The sequence below is a fragment of the Protopterus annectens genome, chromosome 10.part0 (genome assembly GCF_019279795.1).
Source record: "Protopterus annectens isolate FY-2018-M chromosome 10.part0, PAN1.0, whole genome shotgun sequence".
NCBI classification, from domain to species: Eukaryota; Metazoa; Chordata; order Ceratodontiformes; family Protopteridae; genus Protopterus; species Protopterus annectens.
In genome coordinates, this window is record NC_056744.1 from 1,566,133,031 (window position 1) to 1,566,159,799 (window position 26,769).

General features: G+C 36.1%; 1 protein-coding gene across 3 annotated transcripts in view; it reads left to right on the forward strand.

Annotated features, from left to right (window-relative positions):
• LOC122813734 (coagulation factor XIII B chain-like) overlaps window positions 1-26,769 on the forward strand; it is a 483,965-nt gene that overhangs the window by 154,986 nt on the left and 302,210 nt on the right. For 2 of the 3 annotated variants that reach the window (XM_044086206.1, XM_044086205.1), the window contains exon 4: window positions 20,325-20,501. The exons of the other annotated variant lie outside the window; for it this stretch is intronic. In XM_044086206.1, the coding sequence (XP_043942141.1) occupies window positions 20,325-20,501 (177 nt within the window). The remainder of the gene's footprint in view (window positions 1-20,324; window positions 20,502-26,769) is intronic. 3 annotated transcript variants of the gene reach the window in all.

The window sequence follows — 26,769 nt, forward strand, 5'->3', positions numbered from 1 at the left end:
CCATTAACCAAACACCCAGATATTCACACCATTGAACAGCGAGCATAACACATGCATAATTTGAACAGCAATACACAGTCCAACAACATGCAGGGTTGATTGATGGCAACAGGCCATCAGGTTTGGATGTATGAACAGGGAAGATGCATCAATGAACATGCAAATATATATGACCCAACAGGACAAACGTCCAGGGGTGTTAATTGTGATTGCACATACCATTTTCATGTGGAATGGGTTATATGTGGTTATAGGGTGGGGTGAAAAAAATAATATTAACACCTTCAAATACCAATACATATGCTGTACATTTCTAATAGCTGCACATATATACACACTACTGTTCTAACTACAGTTTCCTATATGATAACTATTTCATCTTGGTGATAGGACTGTTACTGCAACATCAATATACATTTTATTGTTCTTCATACACATTCATATCTAGCTTTGTTCAGCTACATCATCCTGCTACATTTGCTTTATATAGCTGTAGACAAATGTGGATGTTTGGTATATCAGACAATCATACGATCTGCATATTGCAGACTGAAAGCAACATATCCAGATTTTGGGATACACATTCCAGATGCAGCAACACTTTGAACAGATTTCGCTGTTTGGTTTGGATTCTCACATGCATTTCATTCTGTACTGACTGCAGTATACTTTATTCAGGGGTTATTACTACTGTATTGCTGGATTCATGACACTTTCTCACACTCTCTCACTTGTTTTCATTTTACTATTCAGGATGGTACTTACTTCTAGGCTTTACTGACATGTTTTACCTGTAGTTATTACAATCCTTTCCAGCAGTCTCACTTCTGTCATGTTTCAGTATTTCAACAAGGATATATTTCACACATGTGATTTCATCATCTTCTGCAGCTATACTTTTCAGCCTGCTGCAGGTTGTGTACTATTTTCTTACAGGTGGAACATTTTATTTCCAATTTATGTCAGACATTTTAATTTTTCTGTTTGGCTTACAGGCTGCAACACACTTTTGTAATCAAGCAATACTTGCAAACACTTTCACACTGTTACTTGCACATTTTATTCCTTAGTGACTACACTGCACTCTTTTGCTGACTGTCATACTTTTATATTTCTTTACAGTTACTGGTAGTGGATTACTGACCTGCCTGGTGGCAACCCGCTTCAGCCTATTGCCATAGGCTCTGCGGTTCACAGAACGGACATTTGCAGCTGTAATATAAATGAAGTAATACTGGAATACACATCTCCATATCAGCTAGTTTAATTTCTTACATACATAATTAAATGTAACTTATTCAGTAGTGGGGCGTTGGGCATTTGCCGGGCCTCCTGGATCCAAAGGTTCAATTGGTCCTGCTTGTGTCTCTTCAGGTCCGCATGGTGGTCACAGACCTGCTCACCAGTCCTTGGAATCCCTGTGGCACTGGTGAGATCATGAGCCAACCAGTCCCACGCCTCAGCCCTGTATGCTCCCCAGAGGACCTGGCCCTGCATGAGTTGGGCCTCATGATTATGGACTAGGAGCCAGACCATGTACCTGGACTCCTCAATGCCCCACCTCTGTGCTCGAAAGCAACTACCCTCTCCTACTCCTGTCATTCTGGCTGCAGTTCAGTTCTACAATCATTTATTCTGTGTATTCCCGCCTATGAGGCTTATATAGACTGTTTTTCCCGCACATATCTGTGATTGGCCATTTTGGAATTGTATCAATTTCAGTAAACCTGCATTGTCATGCTCCAGTTTGTATTCATTCCTATATATTAGCTATTATTGCATTTATAGGTACTGCTGTCATGGCTTAGTGGTTCAGTACCTTGACTATGGTGTATAGTATCCTGGGTTCGAACCTGGCCACTACTTTTTTTATGACTGTCTAGACAAGCTGAGGGGTGTGTCTGTGTAAAGGCAGTTTTGATATGGCTTGCTCAACGTTGCCCATCGGTTAGCTTGTTTTATGCAGTCGCAGCTCATAACGGGTACGCTGGTTTAAGCCTCATTTGGCTATCAGCACGCATATTACACTCAGCTCAGTTAGGGGCACATCGATTTAGCATGTTAAACCACTACTCACCTACGGGCACTCATTTTGCACCAGTTAAACCACTGCTCACCTACGGGCAGATGCACTCACCCTGTTAAACTGTTGCTCAGCTATGGGCACATCTGGCATTTTTTATTGTTTTGTTACCTCACATTTGTTCAATATAAATGGGCTATTTCATTACATTTTACATAAAATGTGATTTTATGTGTACATATTTGTCAGGGACTTGTTTCGTGCTTATTTTGCTACAAATAAAAATTGGTGTTGGGGCTCAAACCATGAATGCCTGCTCTTCAGCCAACATCTCTACCGCTACGCTATTGCTTCTTGGCTTACTTTGCATATTTAGTTCTTATATGCTTTTCCACTGACTGCTAACTGTAGATGCGCTATGGGCACGCCCGCGCAAACGAGCGCACTCACAGTTAAACATCTTTACAATTTAAAAAAAAATTATGTGATGTTCATTTGTGCATTTTTTGTTCGTAGTCTGTGGGGACATGTGTTGTGTTGTGTTTATTCACATTTCCATGGACTCTGGCATGGGTGTTTACTTTGGGCACTTTTACTCTTCTGGGGGCATGTCCACTTACAAGGCTCAGCCTACGGACACGCCCCCTACTGTCTTACATGGACCGTGTTAGCCTTAGGTGTGATTCAGCATGCTCTCATGAATATGCAGAGCATGCTGACATCACTCCGTTTAACTGCAGCCTCCGTGTATGAGTTATAACTCTTACACGGAGGCTTCGTGAATCCTGCCCATTGTCTTTGAATCCCTACACTCTTCACATAGCTTTAAATTATTGCTTCATTGTATGCTGTTTGACTATTGACTCCTAGCATGACTCTTGTAGTTTAATGATTTGCCAGATTAACTTCTAATGAATGTGAGCTCCATGAAAAAGTTTTATTATTGTTTGTGCAAAGTCTGTTTTCAATGTGAATGTTTTTTGTTTAGCAAGTGTCGGTCAAGTTTTTGCCGAAAATTTTGAAATAAAAGCATTAAATTAAATCCAAATCTGTGATGACTGTAAACATAAAGAGGAAAATAGTATTCACACTGATAGATATGAATAGTGTTTTATGTTAATTGCTAACAGCTAGACAAGTAATAGGATATGGGTATAACTGGGTGGGGGCAGTCCATTACACTGCATCATTTGACCATGATCCAGCTCTAAACCTTAATATGGAATATTTAGAGATATCGGCTCACTGGCTCTGAGCAGTAGCTTGTCTCTTTACTCATCTGCCGTCTGCATAATGTTTTTTTTCACTGCTTCCTGACTTACCAATAGTCTTCTAAACATTAAGCTGATTTTCAAAGAAAAGTCACTTAAATTGAAGATACTCCGAAAGCTGACCTCTAATGAGTCAATTTTGGAAATTGTGCATTTAGTATGATTTTACATTTTTACACAAATCCTCCTTTCTGCATTTTATTAACTGTCCAGAATCTTCACTTTTCTCCAGCAAAACAAATGTAAATTTAATCAGCTTCAATCAAAACAGAGTTGTTTACATAGCCAAAATATTCTAACCAGAAATGTGGTAACATAGCTGTTGACCCAAAATAGCAACCTAAGATTTGTTAATGTGTGCACAAGCAATAACATGTTCTGTAACAGCTTGTCATACTTCACATCTTTACCACATCTTTACTGATAAAAATCACATCAGGTTATATATTACTTTTTATATTTCAGATCTTTTGTTGCATGTTTATTGACCAACAAAAGTTGAACATTTTATGTAGCTTTTCACAAGCAGAATAATCATTCAGCAGCATCATGCCTATGTAGTTTATCAAGATTTATGAATATAGAATAGAACAAACAGGTTGATTAGCTGGATAATAGTCGATTAATATAGAAACATAGCAGCAGATAATGCATCATGATATGTATGTTAGATAAGTGGTTAGGCCGCAGAGTAAGAGTGGTGATTGACAGCAGCAAACAGGAAGTAGGGTATCCTCAGTGGGTGCATTTCAGAGGCAAAAACACAATGTTCCTGCTCTGATACGGCTTAGTCAGACCAACAGTGAGAACTGAGTCATCCAGGAGGTAATAAAATTAAACAAACATCAGGCTTGGGGTAGGAGTCTGGAAGAAAGCTACATGAAGAGTACATGTGAAGGACTGAAAAAGCTATAACCAGAAACCAGGAGCTAGAGTTATTCTGTCTAGAGGCCTAACAGAAAGAAAGATATGATAGAGGTGCACAAGATATGTAAGGGTTATGTTAAGATAGCATTCTAAACAGGATGGACACCTGCTCAGGTGACATAAACTTCCATTGAAACTTAAAATGGACTTGTTGGCAGAGAGATCACAGCAGCTTATTTTAGTGGTTACTTAGTCTCTTGATAAAAGTGCTTATTCATGAGGAGGGTTGTTATCTATGGAGAAGACTATCAAAATGGGTGGGAGGCTGGAATATGCAGAAGGATACAAGAGGGAATACCACAGGTGGTGAAATGGATAGGGGGATGTGAAGAGTGGATGTCACATTCACTTAAAGGCAGACTAGATAGTTTAATTGCCTTCTCCTCCCATGAAAGATGTGTAATGTAAATTAAGTATTTTAGATCTAGTAGAGGAGATCCATCATTTGTAACAGCAGGACTGAGGCCAACAGCTATTAAGATTTCTTGGCAGGGAAATTTTCCCAGGCTTCATAATCCCTCCTTCTATCACATAATGCATGTTCTTAGCCTCCGCAGATTGGTGATTAACCACATATAGTGCCAGGTTACAGAGAGCTAAGGCTAAAAATATTCTTCAGTGGTCAGGAAAGGCAGAAGGGTAAGTTATGTACCAGGTTGACCCTTATTATACATGCATAGCTTTTGTATCATGTAAACAGCAGGACAGAATCCCAAAATAATTGAGTTGGGCAGTCTTCCTCCTTGTAGAATATCCCTTAAAACTGTAGCTCCAAAGAAAGATTCAGACCTGGATATTGCATCTGATGTTTAGTGACCTAAAAAGGTGTTGAGAAAATAATTTAGCTTTAATAAACACAACTAGCTAATATAAACATGGGATAACCCAAAAAGTAGCAACATAAAAGTCCACAGATTCTTGGAGGAGGTGGGATTAAAAAAATCAGGCATAAAATAGGCTACTAAAGGGGGTAGTGTCTCATGAGATGACTGGAATTACAATGTAAAGGTGATTTACTGAGTTACAAGAGATATTTTTGACACTGTGAATGAAGTGTACAAGGACTGCCATTGTTGTAAAACAGTCTATTAGTCTTGCCTTAAACTAAAGAAATTAGTATAAAATCAAATAGTATGCATTTCAATGTTGGTGATTAAAAGGAGATATTCTGGAATGATTACAGTCAGTATTTTGTTTCTGTATTACTAATAACTTATCACAGCATATGACACAGTGTGGTGAGAATATGACGGAACTGCTCTGGATAGATGGATAGAGCAGGAAGGTGAAAGAATAATCATCTGATCAAAGAGGCAAAATTAATCTAAATATGAGTGAACACTTTCTGTAGAGAGTGAGTTTAACAAGTAGAACCAACTACTTGACTGGGTAGTGGAAGCAAAAGCAGCTGCTGCTTTTAGATCAAGTTGGGACTCCTGGAAGGCTGGGATTATAAAGTGGACGGAGTTGTCTTGTGCCAAGTGCAACAATTAGACAATTTTGTGCACTCCTGCTAGATAGATTATGTTATGCTAAAATGAAGATTGTGTCTCATTCACAGACCCAGCAGTCTGCAGATTGTAGACAAACTCCTCAACAAGGAAGATGCTATTATCTCCCACAATCTATGTACTCAGTGGCAATCCCAGAACTTATGTTTGGCCAATGGGTTCAGATCCTACATCCTGAGCAAGCAAAATTATCTGAGAATGTTATAGTAGTCATTTCCAGGTAGCAAAACCCATGATGAATAGACATCACAATTTCCTCAAAGACAGTCATCTGTAGCTAGATTAGATTTGATAAGTGCAGCATAAACTATACAGTCTTTAAGGAAATGCATGTGGTCTAATATTGCTGTTATAGTTTTAATCAGTTGGGAAGTGCTGCATCCTATATTACAGTGGCAGACAGGGTGTTTAGGGGTGTTGGGCCAAAAACACTGTTACTGTGCATGATAGGGAAGCAAACTGTGCCATATAGATCAGAGCAGCACACAGCTGGCCTCAGTAATACTATCAGCTTAGAAGATATCACCTCAGCTCTTAAATCTAGGAGAATGCTTCTAATATCCTCTCAGCAGTAGGAATAAGATGCCCTGGAGAAGTTTTTAAAGAAGTTTATTCAAGCCAGTTAAGTGAGCCAATGAAGAAGCATTCTTGTTCTGATGTGACACTAGTTAAAGTTCTGTTATTTGAAGGCATTCTGAGAGAGGGAGAGGCTAAGGGCACAGAGTGGTAAAAAGGAGTAGGTAGGAAAACAATTTGACCAATTCCAGGGCTTGGTGTTGATTCCCTTATTTGAACATTCCAAATAGCCTATGGGGACTTACCAACTCAGCCTCTCATGAATCGTCCTTTTAAGCTTACAATACATCAGGCATTTATTTAAGTAAAAATGTTGTATATTTACTGCAACCTACACTTATATTTACTAAACTTCACATTATATTATGAGGCAGGAAGACAGCACAAAATATAAGTAACACTTTTGAAATGATTTAGCATAAGCTTCATCATGTCCATCAGTTATATGAAAAAACTGCCATTTTATAGCATTATAGAACCTGTTTTTATGAGGTTACTGTTTGCTCTTTTTACTTATATAAATATATATTTTTTATTTTTTAAAAGTCATGGATCTTTCTTTCATAAGCCCCTATTGTTGTATTTAAGCAGTTTATGAGCTAAGTCAAAAGAGAAGTCATACATGCTTTAACTGTGCTCAGAATAAAGCCATTGACCTGCTTTGCTTGCTAACATCTGTCTAATAGTTTATAAAACACAATAATGCCTGCTTGTAAGGATCTCATTTTAGCTGAAGTCCTACAAAGCCATATTAAAGACAGTTAAAAAATGACCAGATGATAAGCACATACGGTACTTTCTTCCACAGACAGTCCTCCCAGCAGTTATAGCCACTTTAACTGCATACACTCATTGTTATCTTCTTCTTTCGGCTTTTCCTGGTTAGGGGTCACCACAGCAGAACTCCAGTCCGCTAGTGATTGGCAGTAGATTTTTACAGTGCTGAAGTGCCAGCTCGATGCCCAACCCTTCAATGAAGGCATGCCCATTCACGCATGTCTTTCGAATGCCAGCCACTCGACCGCAGGGAGGACATGCAGACTCCACAGAGAAGGAGCTCCAGCCGAGAATCAAATGAGAGAACCTCTTGCTGTGAGGCAACAACGCTACCGCTGCACCACTGCGGCGACTCATAGTTATGAAGAAACAAATTACATGTAATTTATCGGCAGCTTTGAATGAACTACATGAAATTATATAACAATAGCTAGTATCATAATATATGATTCAGCCAGGTGCTGCACAGTTTAAATAGAGGAGCATTTATGAGAGTATAAGAAATATTAACCACCTGATTACATATGCTGGGTCAATATGCACAATCTCTGCTGATGTAAAAGTCATCTGAATAATTCCACCTTAAGGAAAACTATGACTAATGCAGAGGTTGCTGCTGGCAAGCTATTTTGCATTTCAGTGCTTCGTCTACCTATGCAGTGCGTGCCGCTACTGAAGTAGTTTAAAAAATAGTGTGCCATAACATTTCCTGAACTTGATCAACTACTACTCAAGCAGTTCTAGAGACTTTTAAGAAGCAAGCCTAAATTCACAATTATTCCAAAGCATTATCTGGTTAAATGAGTTGCTCAATGTCATATAGCAGGTAAACAAAGGTAGAAAGATTCAAACCCTGCACAGGGAGCAGCTCATTAATAAGTCATTGCTTCACTCCACTGCAACAACTGCCAGAGTAACAATCTTTAACTAAAAGCAGAAATTCTTTGCAATCCAGTTATGCAGAGAAGGCTGTATATGAGTAATATGCAACAATAACTACAAAATGGATGCTGAAGATCAAAGGGGTCCAGTCATAACTCAAACTAATGCAGACTATATGACATGACAAAATATGACATGACAAATGTCAACCCCTGTGCAGTTGCTGGAGGCTGTAAAGAAGGTACTGCAAAATATATTCCTCAAGTGCACCATGTTTAGACTGTATCACGCAATTAAAGCCTCTTAATGAATTAATTATTTCCTTAGTGCAATGAACAAAAAAAAAAACAATTAAAGACAATATAAATGCTGAAGCAACTTTTTTTCAACAACCCATAGGACATACAAAAATCTGAAATATTACTGTTTATGATATACTGTTGTTTGGGGGGGCTTTCATGTTTGCAGGATACCTACATCTCATTTTTGATCTCCCACATCTTCTCTGTCATCAAGAATAGCCTTCCTTAGAGACAAACTTGAGGCCCTAATAATCACTTTGGGTATTGAAAAAGCTTTTGATTCACTAAATTGGAATTATCTTTTTAAAATTCTACAAATTTATGATTTCCCTATACAATTCATTACTTTAATAAAGAATATTTATAAAGACAATCTGGCCTATGTAAAATTAGGCCCATTTACATCAGATGCTACTGAAATTACTAAGGGCACTAAACAGGGATGTCCTATGTCACCAATGTTATTTGCATTAGCCAGAGAACTTTTTTCCTCAGCAATTCATTTTAACCCCAAAATTAAAGGCATTAATATTTTGGACCAATTTAATTCCAAAATAATGCTCTTCGCTGATGATATACTTCTCACTTTAATGAACTCATATGATCTATTATGCGAATTAAAAATATTAGCTGAAAAATTCTATCATATCTCAGGTTTAAGAGTTAATAGTTCTAAGTCAAATCATATATTGTTAAACAAAAAAAAACAACCCTAATACTAACATAAACCAAATAATCGGGAAACAAGTTTTCTCTCTAAATTATCTGGTGATTGTTTTGTGTGAAAATTTAGAACTAACTTTATCTACTAACTATAATAATATTATGAATACTCTAAAATTACTAGTTGGGAAATGAATAAATTGTACTTAACATTTGAAGATAGGTTGCAGTTAATAAAGATGGTTTTACTCCCAAAAGTAAATTACATCACTCTAGCTATTCCTATAATTCCCAGTAAAAAGCTCTTAAAAGAATTAAATAAAATCCTTATAAAATTTCTTTGGCACCCAAAAAAGAATAGAATTGCTTTCTTAAATCATATTAGGCCTTGGGAAATGGGAGGAATTAACTTTTCTGATTTAGAATCTTATATTAAAGCATCCATTTTCAAAACGGTAATAAATTGGTTAGATCCAAAATTCTCTTCTGCATGGAAAGCTTTACATACTGCTATATTCATAAAAGAAAGCAAATTAACAAAAAAACTTACAATTAAATGAACAAACTAATAAACTCTGGCATATTATCTGTATTAATTTGCAATATAATTCTACTAAACCCACCAATCTAAACTATATAAATTATATTTACAATACTTTCCAGAGTTTTGTAGACAATAATATTGATATCAAAATATGGTTTCATTCATTAATTCCCTTTAAAATTACAAAAAACTTTTTCAATAATCTACCTATAAATACTCTTAATACATGGGAAACAAAAAGTTTTATGTGCTGATACAACTATATGGGAAATTTGATAGTCATTGATGTAAGTCAGTTGATTAACACATTTGATTTGTCAAACTCAGACTGGTTAGCTCTTAACAGTCTATTACCCTATGGACAAGATTTATGTATAACAATACATAATTCTTCTTGTAAATCCATACCTAAACTTTTATTTTTCTTACATGAAGTAATATATAGGGACTTTAACTGGACAAATTTAACTTCAAAATTATATAAAATTATTATTAATTACAAATCCAATCCTAATCAGAAGTTTTGGAATTTTATCACCAAAGAACATCAATTGTTGCTATCAAATGAGATCAAATCTAGTTTATTATATTCTATTAAATTAACCTCCAATATACAATATTGGAAATTTTTTTGTGGAAGTTTCTGCATACAGCTTTCTATACACCTAACAAAATTGCTAGATTCAATAATTCTAATGATATAAATTGTTGGAGATGTTCTTCAAAATGTAATGCTGATTGATCCCATATTATGTATGAATGTACCCACATTAAGAAATTTTGGGAAGACATCGGTAAATTTTTACAAGCCATATTTTCAGATTCCTTTATTTTGTCAAAGTCAATAATTCTTCTGAATATAAATGAAACAGTTGTTATGAACAACAAATACCTTTATCTTCTTTGGACTACATTGGCAGTTACTAAGAAATGCATCACAAGGAAATGGAAATCTTCCTCCTCTCCAACCTTTGATGATTTTCTAATTCTATTGAAAGATGTAGCACTGTTGGAAACCAGAGTCAAGGAAATGAGAATCTTTCCTAGGAAATGGATTAATAATCATTGGGAGAAAGTTCTCTCCCTCATTGAGACACTCAAAATGGACACAATTTTACCTTCATAAGCAGAAAGTAAGCAAAATACCTTTTTTAAAAATGTGTAACTTTCTTTGTTTGTGTACTTAAGAGTGTTTTTCTTTTTTTTTCCATAATTGGTTCGAGGCCATCTGTATATATTATAAATAGTTTATTTCAATTTATTCTTGTTTGAAATGTAAAAGATTATTATTATTTTGTCTGAAAAAATTAATACAATTATTTGAACAAAGAATAGCCTTCCTCTCTGTCATCACTCTGTACAGCCCTGACCTGTTTGAATAATGCTATACTGTTGTAGCATACACCTGCAGAGTGAAAAGAGCTGGTTAGTGGATAAATGGAGTCTTATGCCTTATAATGAATCAGGGGCCCCACCAGCTATATAAATATCTCTTTACTTGGCTGTACCTTCCCAGTTAACATAAATACTGTTCAAACTTGTCAGTGTACATACTATTCTCTTTACTTTACAGTTATCATACACATTTCTGTTTAATTTTAAACATATTTTATATTTTACAGAAAAAACATTGACAGCTAAATAAAACAAAAACACCCTGTCATTGAAAACAGACATCATGCCAAACAGTAAATTTCCTCGAAACTCTCATTTAATGAAAATGTATCTGGCAACCCATTAAACTACAAGAGTTGTGCTTGGATTCACATTCAAATAACAAATAGTGAAAATAGAAATGTGTTAACGTATTTGCTAACAATCTATGACAACCCATTACATACAAGTGCCCTTTTTCAGAAGCAGCCAAGGACTACTGTCTGGTGGAGTAACTTGGCAAAGTCTCACAGAACACAAATGAAAGCTGACAGAATCAAACCATGTACTATAGGAAGCAGCTCTTTAACAGCTCATAGGCTACTCATCTGCACTAAGTGCTAGACAAACTGTTGTACTATGGAGAATGCATTTCACACATGTGCCTGCAACAACAGGCTAAATCAAAATGTATTCATAGTTAAAATATTAACATTAAATAACCAAATATTAAATGTGTATACTTCCTGCTGTCTAGTGCAGGCACAGCTAAATAATAAACACACTGTAAACATTCAGAACAAAGGAAACCAAGGATCACATCCAGAGACCATGACTCATATGATGATGCTCCTGTTTACTACAATTAATTTCCTTCCTTTACACCACAAGTACTGTAGTTTATAGGTGGTTACTAGGCCTGCAGTTCAGAGGACCATTGATGAGCCCAGCCCAAATTTCCAGGTGCTCCAAAGCACTGTCAGGTTAAGTGACTTGCTCAAGAAATGGGCATAAACATGAGGCAAAATCAGAACTGTTCTGTAAAACTGGAGACAAGATATGAGCAGACTACTGTAAATCACGTAAAGTTAAGAAAACAAGAGGTTTTGCTTCAACATGTACTATGTGAAGCACAAAAAAATACTGTGTGAGTGTAATCCTCATTGATTTACCAAAAAAAGAACAAAAAGGTAATTAATGGAGGTCTGGCAGTTACTGTGGAGGATTAAGACTCTTGCCTCCAGTACTTAAGGTTTAACTCTGAGAAGTTGCGTAACTAAAACACACACTTCACACACACACACACACACACACACACACACACACACACACACACACACACACACACACACACACGTTTGTAGTGTACTTGCTTTAAAAGAAGTACTTGCTTCATCTCATCATGTATGTCATCAATGCTGTAAAATGAATGCTTACATTATCCTATAGCTTCAAACAGGGCACCTCATCTTGCTGCCCTACTTGCAACACTGTGTCAGTTGCTGAAAATCACTCATTGGCTCTGTGTCCCTCACTGGGTGCAGAGCCAATGTCACTACATGTTGAACGTTTTCTTAAAGAGTCCAGCAGGAATATGCAGCAGCTGGGCAGCAAATCATTTTTTATTTAGCCTAGCAGGAAATTTAGTTTCCGAATTGTGTTTTTTTTTTTTTTTTAAAGTAAATGTTCTGTGGTTGGGCTCCTAGCCAGCACTGGACCATAGGCAGCACCTACTTCATGCAGTATAATATCTTTGCATTTTAAATTCATATATAGGACCATACTGATGTCACTACACATCAAGTATCCATGTCGATGCTGTTTAATAACTGCAGTACAACAAGTACAAGTAGTGGCAGTATACAGATGGCTGCATTATGCTTTATCTTTGTGCACGGTATGTGCATCTGTATTTGTATGAGAATTTATTTTTAATGGCGGTGGGTGCTGCTGTTGACGTTGCTAACGATGTACTGTAATGGGAGCTCTAGGTCTAATTTTAGGAGAATACAATGTATTCTTTTCTAATATGATGCCTGTCTAAAAGCATTGCAGTGCAGTTTCAGTAGATAGATTTGATACTCAATATATCTGTCCTATGCATTGCACACCTGCTGCCTTTCTGGTGCAAAGTCACAGATTGCTTCAATAACAGTAGGTTCAGTTTTTTTTGAATCACATTGGTCTTTTCCTTACATATTATAGTGGAGTCATATAAGCTCTGAGTGGACCATCTATCAGTCTTCATTTATGAAATAGACTGCATGATTCTTATAGCATTATAGCTCCACTTCTAGGAATAGATGCAAGGCAACTTCTGGATGGTACAAAAAGTTCTGTTTGGTAAATATTTTACCCATCACTATACATGAGCTGTCAAACATTTTAATTTTTTTTTATTATTTTTATCTTGGTTTTATTTTTGCACATGAAGACTGAATATCGGGACTCGGTGCTGTTGCAAAGTATACTTGCTACAATGTAAAAGTATTAAGGACAAACCTTTCATTTATGGCCAAAGTGTTGTCAGCTTCTATTTTGAACCAGTCCATTCATCTGACATTTTATTTTTTTCTGTCAACAATGAAACAAAAGAGAGAATCTGGTCTTTGTCCTTTGTGTTCTCACACAATATAAATAGCTATAGACAGGACAAAACCTCTCAGAAAAATATATCAGTTGTTGTTTATTTATTGCCGAGCAGGCATGATAAAGATACACATTATTACAGTTAAACATCCAGATAGTCCTTTAGAATGCAATATTACAACTAACATCTGTCAGTCCTCTGAGAAACTGCTCCATGTTGGGGAAAACAGGTGATTAACGAATGTGTAGCTGTTATACAAAATGATAATTACTATGAGCCAGTATTTATTTTTACCTGAATTCATGGAATTTATGCAGAAGTGCCTTTCAGATATATATAAATTTTACTTAGGTGTAATAATGTATATTTGACATGCATAACTAGTCACCTTAGACACATTCATGAAACTAGGCAGAAATACATAAACACCAGCCCACTGTAATTAGAACTTTGCATAAGCATTACACATTTGTGAATCACCTACAATACATGTAAATACTTAAAGCAGTTTGATATATTTAGATTTTATGTCAATCACCTTGATAAAGAACTTCCTTACACAAATTTATGGTACTTGTTATTACACCTTTTACCTGGAGTTATCCTACTGACTAGAACAGATGTGCAAAGGAGACCAGAGGATAATTTATTAAGGGATAAAGAATTCTGACAGATTTTTTAACTATAAATTTGTATTAGAGGTGTAGAAAATGCAGCACTTACAGAATTTTTCAGTATGCATAAATTAATCATTTCAATAATGGGGTTTAGCAAAATATTATAACCCCAAGCCTTTACAAATATATGACTTAAATCTTAAATAAACCATTCTTCTGTGTAAAACAGAGCACAACCTTTATATAAAAGAATCTATCAGAACTAGATCTTAGGCAAAAATACATGTATAAACAAATAATATATGCAGTTGTTTTATTCTTCTTATTAGTTAACTAGATAAACCCACTAGGTGCCATTTCTGATTAAGTGTTTTGTTCAATCTTACTGTTTGTTAGTGGAGAGAGAAGTTACTTAAGGACTTCAAGCCTTAATTCTGTAAGTTAGTGTGCAGATGACACGATTTCTTTTTGGAGAGAGAAGAGATGACTACTAGAGGGAGATGAAATGAGGCTGAAGTTATAATAAAAAGATCAGCTTATCTAAATAAACAAGAGTTAACACATGTTAAGATAAAGGTAAAATCACTATATCGCATTTACATTTTGCAGGCAGTAAAGAAAGATGAGTCACTATCCACTTATCCACTATGACTGCTACAGCTGTACTTTCACTTTAATCAAAGAAATAGTAAACAGTTGTTTCTAGTATCATTACAAATAGCATGTTCATAAACTAATCCCTGGCTATTTCTAAAGAAGATGTATCATAGATGTTTAAGGAGGTAATAGGATCTGTAGCAGACAGCTTGCTAGAGCCTGGATGTGGACTATAATAATAACTAGCACATGACGGGAGTAGGATCAGTAATACGTTGGCAGTGTAACAAGTTATTCCCTATACTGCTCATCCTGTAAATTATGTTTGTCAAGTATTTTCATCTCCAAATATCAGTGTCATACATACATTTATGTCAGTAGACAACATTTGCAGTTACTAGCACTAGGGTCTATATTATACCCTTGAACGCGTAAAAAAGCGAACGCTGATTGATCAAACTTATTTTTGCGAAACTGCAAAATATCGAAGCAGCAGAAACTCAAATTTTTTCCTAGGGAAAGAATTCAGTTGTCCATTTCTGTTGCTTCGGTATTTTCAGTGTTATGGTGGAAAGTTACCGGTCGGATTCAGGTAAGTGTGCAATTGTGTGGATGTGAGTGTTAGGGTGATTTAGGTGAGTTAGGGTTAGGTCTCGGGTTAGGTGTGTGTGCGATTGAGTGGACATGAGGGTTAGGGCGGATTTAAGTGAGTTAGTGTTAGGGAGCGAGTGAGGTGAGTGTGCGATAGTGACGGATCTTAGGGTTAGGGTTTGGGTTAAGGCAAGTGGGTAGTTAGTGGTGTGTGCATAGTTTAGTGTAGGGTTAGGTATCAGATTTTAGGTATATGTGTGTGGATTTCTGTTTGTTTGGTGTGCTTGTGTTTTGTGTATGTGTTTTGGATCAGCGATTTTTTCCCTGGGAAAAACATCGGTAATCTGACAGTTCGAGATTGTAAGCTTTCGCTTAAATTAGGTCAATCAAGCGTTCGATGATATAATATAGACCCTAGCACTAGCCCTTAAAATGTAGCTGCAAACTAGAGTAACATACATTATAGTGCTTTTAACTATTAGTCATAGACAAGATGCTATAGCAGCAGCTCTAGCATAAATATATATATATAGTGACTGCTTTAAGTTACAGATATTGAACGCTATGACCTCAATAAAAGTGCTCATTTTGTGGCAATTATCCTCTAGTGGGTCTTTGGAGTTATCTGTCAATAAAGCTATACTGAGTGGTCATACTGAAGCTGCTGTTTTCCCGGAGATTTTAAGCATGCTGTTTTTATAACAGGAGTAAACATAGTAGCACCTGAATCTGAAACCCATAACTTGCTGCTTTCTTTCTCAGTTAAGTGAACACTGTTACATTTAAGAATTAAAAATTACATTCTCAAACAAGTACGTTAAAAACAAGAAGGCAACCACCACTTATGAATTTCATAAAACTAAAACTGTAAAACCATTGAGAGCATGATTATATTCCCTGAATGAGAGGTCTGACAAAAAGCAAATAGCTTCAGTATATGTTCAATAATAGTGCCTTATCAAGGTTCACATAGAAATGTGTAATAGTATAATATAATATAATATAATATAATATAATATAATATAATATAATATAATATAATATAATATAATATAATATAATATAATATAATATTATGAAAGTTTTAATAGTCTGGAATTATGGCCACTGAGTACACATGGCAATTCTGCATCAACTAACAAAGAACTGTATGTAGCCACTCACACACTTTTTAACTTAACTGCATCTACACTAAAAGAAAATTTCTCCCTTGTGTACAATAGCTTTTGACTTTTAAAATAAAGTTAAGAAACTTAAAAAAAGCTTTAACTTCTTTGAAAAAGAATGTCTCAGTAAATGTTTAATCTTGGTTGTCTGCCTGAGAAGACAATGGTCACCCCAGTGGCTGCAAAGTTATATTTTGTAGATGGGACCATTAACTCTTTGAAGATGAGGACTATGTCACTAAAAGGAAGATTACAACAGATATTATCATTCATAGGCTGAGGGTGCATTATATCAGTCAGAACATTAACTAAGCAGTAATTTTGTCCAGGTTGCTAAAAATGATTTTCACAGTTAAATATTATGATTATGTAATTTCCATTTTAGACTACCATGGATAACAATGTATTGTTTTATTTAAGATGAACAGCATTTAAAGCTAAAGTAAAAATGATTCTTATCAGCAAAATAGTTTACCTAAAGAAATGTAAAATGAAGACGATTGAAATGGTACAATTGATTACTAAATGAAACAGGTATTTAGAGAAAAAATGATTCTTCCAAATATTTTGATTTACTTTTGCTTTAATTTAAATTCAAGTTAAATTAAAAACTTTTCAAGCTATAAATCAATCATTTTTTAGGATCAACATTTGCTGAATGGGTTAATGTTCTTTCTAAGTTGCTTGCAAGTATACCAAAACTTAATCATAACTCCAATAAAATCATTTTTATCTAAAAGGTTGCCTCCACAATAAAACACAGGAAATATGCAATGTTTTATAATACTTCCAAAACATAGGAATCAACAAACCTTCACACATCAGATTATTCAATGTTAGCAGCTTCCTTGCTAATTGTATTCCCACTAGAATTCCAAATAACATAGTTGATATACTGCAGAATGATTTTTACTTCCATAAAGTCTCCAACAATTTTACTCCTTAAAACCAACTAAGGCCTCTGGACCACATGGAGATTATGTAACCTTATATAGAAAATATAAACAACAGTTGATTTGTATTCAACAGAAGCTTTTTAATGACATTAAAACAGTAGATTTTCAAATATATGATGCAATGTAGAACAATGTTTGTCCACAAGTCCAGCATGGACTATCTTTCAGTTAAAGTAGTTGGGGTTGGCATAATGCTTAAGGCGTTTGCTTTACAGACACAAGGTGCATGGTTTCATCTCTTTAATGAATGTATATGTCAAACCTTATACTACAATCACAGCTAAATACTTCATAAAAGAGGCTGGTAAAATTATTTTAACATTTCAGATGAGAGTCATGGATGAGAGACAAAGGTTATATGATATATAGGGTCTATATTACGTCATCGAACGCTGAAAACAACGAACAATGATTGATCGACCCCATTTCACTGAAATCTAAAAATACTGACAGCTCAGAACACCGATTTCTTTCCGAGGGAAAGAAATCACTGTTCCAACAAAAAAAAAAAGTAAACAGTTAAAACACATACACACCTACCTTAACCCTACTTCTAACCCAAAATAAAAAAGTAAACAGTTTAAAACATATATCCACCTAACTTAACCCTACTTCTATCCCCCAAAAAAGTAAACATATATACACTTAACTAAACCTTACTTGTAACCCTAAAGTGTACACTAAATATATTACTAGATATGCACTAATCTTAACCCGTACCCTAACCCTAAGGTCAGTAACTATTGTACATTTACGTTCGGGAGCCATACGGGAATCTCTGAGACCACACTCCGAGACCACACTACAATGCAAAACATGGCAAACTAACAAAGTAGCCAAGCGACTTCTTTCCCAGGGAAAGAATTCGCTGAAAAGCTGCTTCGCTATTTTGCCTGTTTGCTATTTACAGGTCGGTGAAAACGTATTCAATAAAATGCGTTTTCGATAACGTGATAGGGACCCAATATATAACAATATATGTGAAGTATAATGTTTGTTATGTTACATAGTTTGATTACTTTTATATGAATGTAAATTTGCCTGTGTCATAAGTGATAATTCAATAAAGTGTTTGAAAAAAAAGGATAATAACATGCATGCTTTAATTGTGCATAAGCTAGTAGACAATAACATCCCTTGCGTCTTTATCTCTTTATATTATTTCTTGATAAACATTTTATCTCATTGCATACCTCATCAGACTTATCAGATTACAAAGAATTCATCCCTAAATTCAATATATCACTCAAAGAACTCAAATGCTTAGATGGTCTAATCAAAAGCATATACTGTATCACTCATTCTTATTAGTTTAAGGCAGCTGAAGATTAAAATAAAAAAATATCTGATGATGTGGCCTTAATTCAGATTTAATTTATTAGTGAGATCTGCAATAATTAAAATGAATTTTCTTCCCATTTGTTTTCCTGTTTTTGGTTATATCAAGTTTAAAACAATCAATAAACCTTTAGTTATTTTCATCTGTGATATTGAAACTATAAGAAATAATACTAACAGGTCCTTTGACCTTAAAATTAAAGGTGGTATAAAGTTACCAAATCTTCAATTATTTCACATTTCAGTTAGAAATATTATTTTTAACTGTTTCAGGACACTGTAAAACTAACCATTCTGGCATCTCCTTATAGGTACACACAATAAGATCTCAAATTGAGGAGTTAAAATGTTCACTCGAAACTATCCCCTTCCTCAATAAAACTCAGAACATGTTATTCTGTTGCCTTCCAGTTTAATATTACTCTTCCTTTACTTTTACTCTTTATTAAAAGAAATGGAATGTTTGATTGTGTTCCTCTTTTGAAAATCACTTCTAGACAACCCAAATATCAAACTAAATAATGAGGCACTTCCTGCTAAGCAATTATCTATGCAAGTGGATGTGTAGCTTTTCCATTTAATAGAGACAATCAAGAGAATTCCTAACAGTTTTATATTCTTGAAGTGGCATCTAAAATAATTGCTACAATAAAACTAATTCTGTTTCTTAAATATAAAAAGATAAGTTTGGAAATTCTGTGAATATATTTATAACTCTACCACAGATTCTAAGTATCATTTAGAAACTCATATGCCAAACTGTTATGTTCTCTCCTGAAATAAATATATGTTTTTCCTAACTAGCAGGTAATTAGTCAGCATGATTACAAATCATTGCCTTTTCCAACATTTACTCATCGGCTATTTGTAATTGAACAATACACATTTGTCTCTTAATAAATTAGCAACAATGTGAAAATTGGTTTCTCTATAATGTTCAGTAAATAATGATAACTCAATTCCAGATTTATTACCTTTACTTTGCTCTTGTTATTCTATCCAAAATTTCTGTCTACTATCTGTCTCATTCCTGGTTTCAAGCATGCATCAACCAGGGTTATGCAAACATCATTAACAGCTTTGCCTCTTGCTAGTCATATGTAAAATTGAGAACTGGCACTGGACTTTTTCACCACAGTAGCCATCTGAATGTCAGAAATTCAGTCTTCACAGTATTAATTTCACAGCGGGTAGATGTCATCCATGCTGGTTGTTGACATCTCATGGCTCAGAAGTAATATTGTTATACAGAATTCTGCCTTGTGAAACTTCACTCCAGAGTCCATACAGACAGACTAGTTCAGTAGTCAACAGACAGACAAGTTCTGTAGTCACCAGAGAGATGGTCAGTGAACTTTGAAACCAATATGTATCATAATGTTTGATGTTAATCTTCATAGTTCTTATTGATTTATGAAGCATGTGGTGTTATTTTTTTACAATACTCTCATAGTCTATAGGTACTAGATGCAGTAGTTTTGAAAAAATGATTTGTTTCTAAATGTTTAAATGCATTTTATTCTTTAAAAAATCAGTGTATACAACTAACTTAGCTGCACAAGTTGCCTAAAATGATAATTTATATAAATGCTATAATAAGTCCATTTTCTTTAATACAGAGAAAAAATGTCCACCTCCTCCACGTGAACTACCAAATTCTGAGATAATAGATTATTCTGTTGACTATTACCACTTAGACAGCATACAGTACAACTGCAAACCTAATTATGAATTGAAAGGATCAGCAGTAGTGACATGCAGAAATGAAAAGTGGACACCTTTACCAATGTGCATGTGTAAGTATTTTGTATTTTATTGCAAATATTTATTTTTTATGGTGACTTGGTTCATGGACAACTGATTTATATGAGTCATATATAATGCACTGTGACTTTAAATCCTGATTGTTGCAGGCAGAAAGAAGCTGGCTAAATTTCAAAGGTTCCCACACTTGGCATAATGGTTAAAGTGATTACATCACAGACATAAAGTGCAAGGTTTGATTCTCACCTTTGAAAGGGAAATCAGCTAGTCTTAAAATGGTCTTCAAGGGGCCCCTGGCCTGAAACCTGCCTATGAGCTTTCCCATTTATTTGGGTGTGCCTTCCTTGAAGGTCGGGTGTCGAGCTGGCACCTTGGCGTTTCGTAAAAATCTACTGCCAATCATTAGTGGATCGGAGTTCTGTTGTGGCGACCCCTTACCGGGAAAAAGCCGAAAGACAAACAACAACAACTGGGCTACTCCTTTGAATAATATTGCTGTTTTACAGTGTAGCATAACTGGCCACAACCAAGTGTTGCAGCTAGAAAAAAAGGTAACTATAATTATAACTACCCCCCCCTCCCCACCATAGATTTGGCTGCAGGGAATTTGCTGAACAAAACAGGCATTTGGGACTCTTATGATTATTCTTTATGGAAGAGCACACCAGGGTGACTGAAGGCAGGCCACTCCACATTGTGAAACTACTGTATGCATTGCTTTGTGTCTCACCCCCTGCCTACATTCCCTTCACCTTCCCATGTGATTTTCTTTATATAACTTCCACAAATAAAATCTGGCATTGCACTTGGCCTGTAACTACTAAATAGTTCTCCCTCTATTAAAATATTCTCAGCATCCCATGGTTTGTCATCCCATGCCTCTTATTTTTAACAAAACCTCCAAACTATGTAAAATGCAACCTTTAATCTTCATTTACACATTCACTCTGTGCTTTATTCTCCAGGGAAGCAGCCTAACAACTCTAATAATAAAAGCTCTTCCTTCCTGCTTCATGACTCAGAGGAACAAAGCTCTTACTGTGTCCCATATCACCCCCATTCAGTTAGCAGCATGGTCAGTGAAGGGACCGCATGGGGAAGATGGGAGTTAGCAGCAGATGTTGTCTCATCCATCCTGGGGGAAGGGAGGCAGACTACACTTGTTGCAACAGCAGCATTGAGTGCCTGGAATGCTTCATGGCACAAGAGGCATAGAACATGATTGTGAGGCTGTCCTTTAGTTGAAGTACACATGCACTTCCTGAAGGTACCAACTGCAGGGCTTGCAAGAATGCCATGGGGTGATATAACATTAGGGCACACTGCTTGGCAGCAATATGATGCTGCACCTTTGTCCTTGATATCCTTACTGGTTCTGGATGTAATTGGTTGAAGGTGGGAGAGGCTATGATGGGCCCAGTAGAAATGGTGATTAAAGACAGGAGCTGATGGCAGCTGATGGTACGCTGTGGGGAGGTAAAAAAAAATACTTTTCTCTTAAAATGTTACACACTCAGTTCCTTCTTCCATTAAAGTGTGGGAGCCAACACCATTAGTATTACCCCTGTCAGCAACTTACCCCACTTCAACAAAAAAAAGTTCAGCTTCATCCATATCCATTCTCTCAAATCCAATTCAAACACAACCCTGTGTTAACAAGTGTAAATCCTTTCACCAGGTTTGCCAGCTGTTCTTTAACTTCTTCTAGCAAACAACATAAAACCCATCCCTGGTCCTAGATGCATATTACACAAACAAGCTAGCTCATCCCCTGCTCTTAAAATCCTTGCTATAGTCATTAACAATCCTTTTTTCCCATTTAACATGGGGTTGGGGTGTCACAGCAATATTATACCATGACCGCCGAAAAACGTGCACGCTGATTGGCCAGCGTGCCCGTTGTAAATCGAGTTATACTAATGGAAAAAGGTCCGGTCGCCCGGACTTTTTTCCATTAGTATAACATGATTTTTTAAAACACTGTCTCGCTATGCTAAATGGGTTTAACATAGCGAGACAGCTTTAAAATAAGCAACGGAGATCTCCGTTGCTTATTTTAATGCTGTCTCATATGTTAAACCCATTTAACATAGCGAGACAGTGTTTTAAAAAAAAGCAATGGAGAAAGCAAGATCTCCGTTGCTTTTTTTAGTGTTGCGCTATGTTAAATGAGTTTAACATAGCGAGACAGTTTTAAAATAAGCAACGGACATCTCCGTTGCTTATTTTAAAACTGTCTCGCCATGTTAAACTCATTTAACATAGCGAACACTAAAAAGCAACAGAGACCTTGCTTTCTCCGTTGCTTTGCCCACAGCTCTGATGTACTGTGCAGGCGCGCAGTACATCAGAACTGCCGCGGATGCCAGACATCTGCGGAAGGGCAGTAAACAGGCATTATACTATGCCATTATTTAAGAAAAGTAATAGTTTCTTTTCTTAAATAATGTCATGGTATAATAGCAATAACCCACTTCTGGGTGTGGGTAATGCTAAATTTACCCACGGTTGGCTTTGTTTGGTCCATCGGGCTTCGCCCTCGGGACCAAACCACGCCAACCGTGGGTAAATTTAGCATTACCCACACCCAGGCGTGGGTTATTGCTATATTATTCAATGTGATCAAATTATCTAGAGCAAGTGTTGGCACCACTGAGTGGTTGGCCCTGACACTGTATACCCCCTGCTCAAAAATATGTCTCCTAAATATTTGAAGCATTAAAACATGATAGAACAGACTTCTTTGTAAAAAGCCACAACCCTGACACTGCTGAAATTTCAGAATCCTGGCTAAAACATAGCTCCCTTGGCTTGCATAATTTCTTTCCAAGCTATTCTTAACATGCATAACTCAAAACCAAGCCAAATACCTTCACTCACCAAATATCCAGGACTTAAGCTCCATTTAAGATGTACACAGGACAAGCTCCATTTAAGATGTACATAGGACCTAAGCTCCGTTTAAGATGTACCTAGGCACAGTTTATTTCTCCCACGCTCTTCCTGTTGGGGAGGCTATTACCTTATCTCCCTTCTTAATTACTCTTCTAATGACATTTCTCTTCTCCTTCCCTATGTTTATTCTTTCAGATTGAAGTTGTTTCATATATCGACTGATTCTCTGTTACTTCCTTGTCACACTGTATGTTTTAAAACCAGTTTTTGTATTCTTTACATTTTTGTATTTTTTATTTTAAGCCCCCACCCCGCCACCCCCTGGGTTGAACCTGTAGACTACAACCTGACCATGATCTTCATAGATTTCGCCTAGTTACTAATGCTGGAGAAATCAGGTTTAGAAGCACCTCTTCCTGCATGGTTCCAGACTTGGCAATTGGATCATATATGGGTAGTGGGAGTTGACAGAACACTACCATGTTTGTTTACTTCGAAATAAAGAATTCCTCAGGGATCTATACTTGATCCTTATTTGTTCAATTTGTATTTGTCAGATATACAATTTTATGAAAGATTTCTTTACAAATCCTGAAAGATCACTGAATTTTATAAAACGTTCTAGTAGGTTTACCAGAATAAGCTAAAGGAAATGAGAAGAAAAGAATTGTCACTAAAACAAAATGTTATGAGCTTTACAAAACACAAAAGTTATGTTTTAGGAAATAGATTAGCAACCATATGAGCAACCAGATGATTGGGTTCAGTCTTTCACAGATATAGGTGTCATTTAAATGTCAGTTTTTACTTTTAATATGCATATAAAAATGTATATCAATGTGGCATAAAATACTGGGGTGTATCTGTACATATGTTACATCTAAAAGGAATGAGGTAATAATGCCATTTTTATTGCCTTTATTATATCAAAGCTAGAACATGCTTGTTAAATTTGATTACAATCATACTAAGCACAAAAAAATTGAAGTTATAAAGGAAAAAAACAAATGGGATTCATTTAAAGGAAAAAATGGAATTCATGGAATGAAATATTTATCTTATAGTCGAGCTAAAACTTTAAATTGTGCTGCTGAATTCCTCAAGTATCTTTGTTTTACAGTTAATTTAATTGATGGTTCTACTCCTTATGTAACAACAGACTTCCTTAATGAATTTTGTATCCTACCTGATACACACAACACATATATATCCCAGTCCTCAAACCTACCCTCGCTTTCTATTTAAAAATAAATAACCAAACAAACTGAGAAATATATCAAAATATCCCCACAAATGTCCCCACAGGTGCAGGTGGGTTTCTGCCTTGGATTATTTCATTAAGCAAAAATCATATACTTCCCACTCATTACCATCTATATAACCTTTGTTTCTCCTCCAAAACAATATATAAATTATGTAAACAAGCCACAGTAAACCCTATACCTAAGCAATTGAATGCAAATCTGAAAGCCTCAGTGACTTTAGTCTAGTTTCAATATTACCCACCTTAGGCAAAAATCTTTGAAAAAATAGTTCTTCACCCCACTTCACCACAAAATAAAGTGCCCTGTTGGCTCCATGGTGGAAAAGAATAAAGCACATTCTGTGTCCCAGAAGACTTGATCTTAGTTAGCAGGATGGATACTGGAGACACCACAGAGGGAGGATGGGATTGAGTAACCAACATTATCTCATCCATCTTTGGGCGTGATGGCAGCCTAGGCTGTCTGCAATAAAACAGTTTTACAAGGCTGACAAGCTGTATGCTGCAAAAATGTTTTACCACTGCTTAGTCAGGAGGTTTAACATGTGCAGAAGCATGCATGCACTGCATGAAGACATCATTTGTAGATCTTGCAATGATTCTGTGTAGTGGCAACAGCATTAGCATCCTTGGTTTCCACATTGGCTGCAGATGTAGGTCAGGTTGAGCCTAGGGAGCCTAAGATGGCTCTGGTAGACCCATAAAATAAAGAAAAATACAGTGTCCTTTCCCAACATCAGCATGACTTCTTGGTTGGATTTAGCACTATGATGCCCTTACACATTCTCACAAATGACATCCTCATAACGTTGACAAGGAGCTTTTAGTAAGTGCTATTTTCATCAATTTGACAAAAGCCAATGGCATGGTAGTTTATTAACTTCTTTTAAAGTCCCTTATTTCAGCTGGACTCAGCCATGACTCCCTTCCATAGTTTCATAAATGTCCTGGAGAGGAAAAGAGATACTTTAAAATGTGAATTGGATTCTCTTTCTTTCCTTCCTCATCCCTAATCAAAGGAATACCTCAAAGATCCAATTTATTACCTCTACTATTCTCCCTATCTATTAATCACATACCCATGGACCACTTTCAGCTCAGTTTTATGCAGTACACAGATGACATAATCATCTACAGAGCCAAGCCTTCCCCACTGCCATCAAAATGAGAACTGAAGAAGACCTTCCCCCTCTGTAAATGACTACTCAAGAATAAACTTGCACTCCTGTACCCTGAAGACACAATCTATATTCTTTGCTACAAAACAAACACTTTCTTCCATCCGTAATGAATAGGCCAGTCACCTTAGCAAACAACTACCCTAAAAAATGACCACTCACTTCAAATACCTAGGTATCTTGTTTAACCACAACCTAAACTTTCAGCCTCATGGATGTCCCACCAAAACAAAAGTCAAATTCATGCTTTTCTGGTGCAAAAAGATCTCTCACTCCCTCTCCCGTGCTACCGGCATAGGTTCATAGGTTCATAGGTTGGTACTAGGCTATCAGCCCTAGGGCCTATACAAGCCTAGCCATAACAATTCCCTGGCTATTTCTTCCCACATTATTTACTTTCCTGGACCCCTGTCTAGCAGGGGGACTGACGTGATCCCTGGGGTGAATTTCCTTTTTCCCATCCAATCGTCAAGGTTCCTCTTGAAGAGGTCCAAAGAGGCACTCTGCTTGACATGTATGGGCAATCTATTCCAGAGTGTTGACAAAATAACATGTCAAATACATCTGACTAGTGACAGATAAAGGAAATAAATTGCCTATGTTACAATAAAACAATAAGCTAGTAATATTGCAATTGAATGGATGGCAAACTGATAACAGGTTCATTGTTACTAGGTTTCTCAACAGGACAGTCCAGCCTTCTGCATCATTAGCTGTCATGCTATTAACAATGGAACACATTTAAACATTGCTTGTATAATCTTGGAAAGTTGCTAGAATAAAATGCTGCATTATCACCATACATTTCACTGCCAAGCCTGTTAACTACAGTCAGAGAATATAAACAACCTCAGAGTAGATCGAGGAACCAACTGAAGAAAACAGTGAATATGGAGACAAAACAAAAGTGGTTCCAAGTCAGTATAAAAAGTTGTAATCCAAACAGTAAGTATTAAAATTACA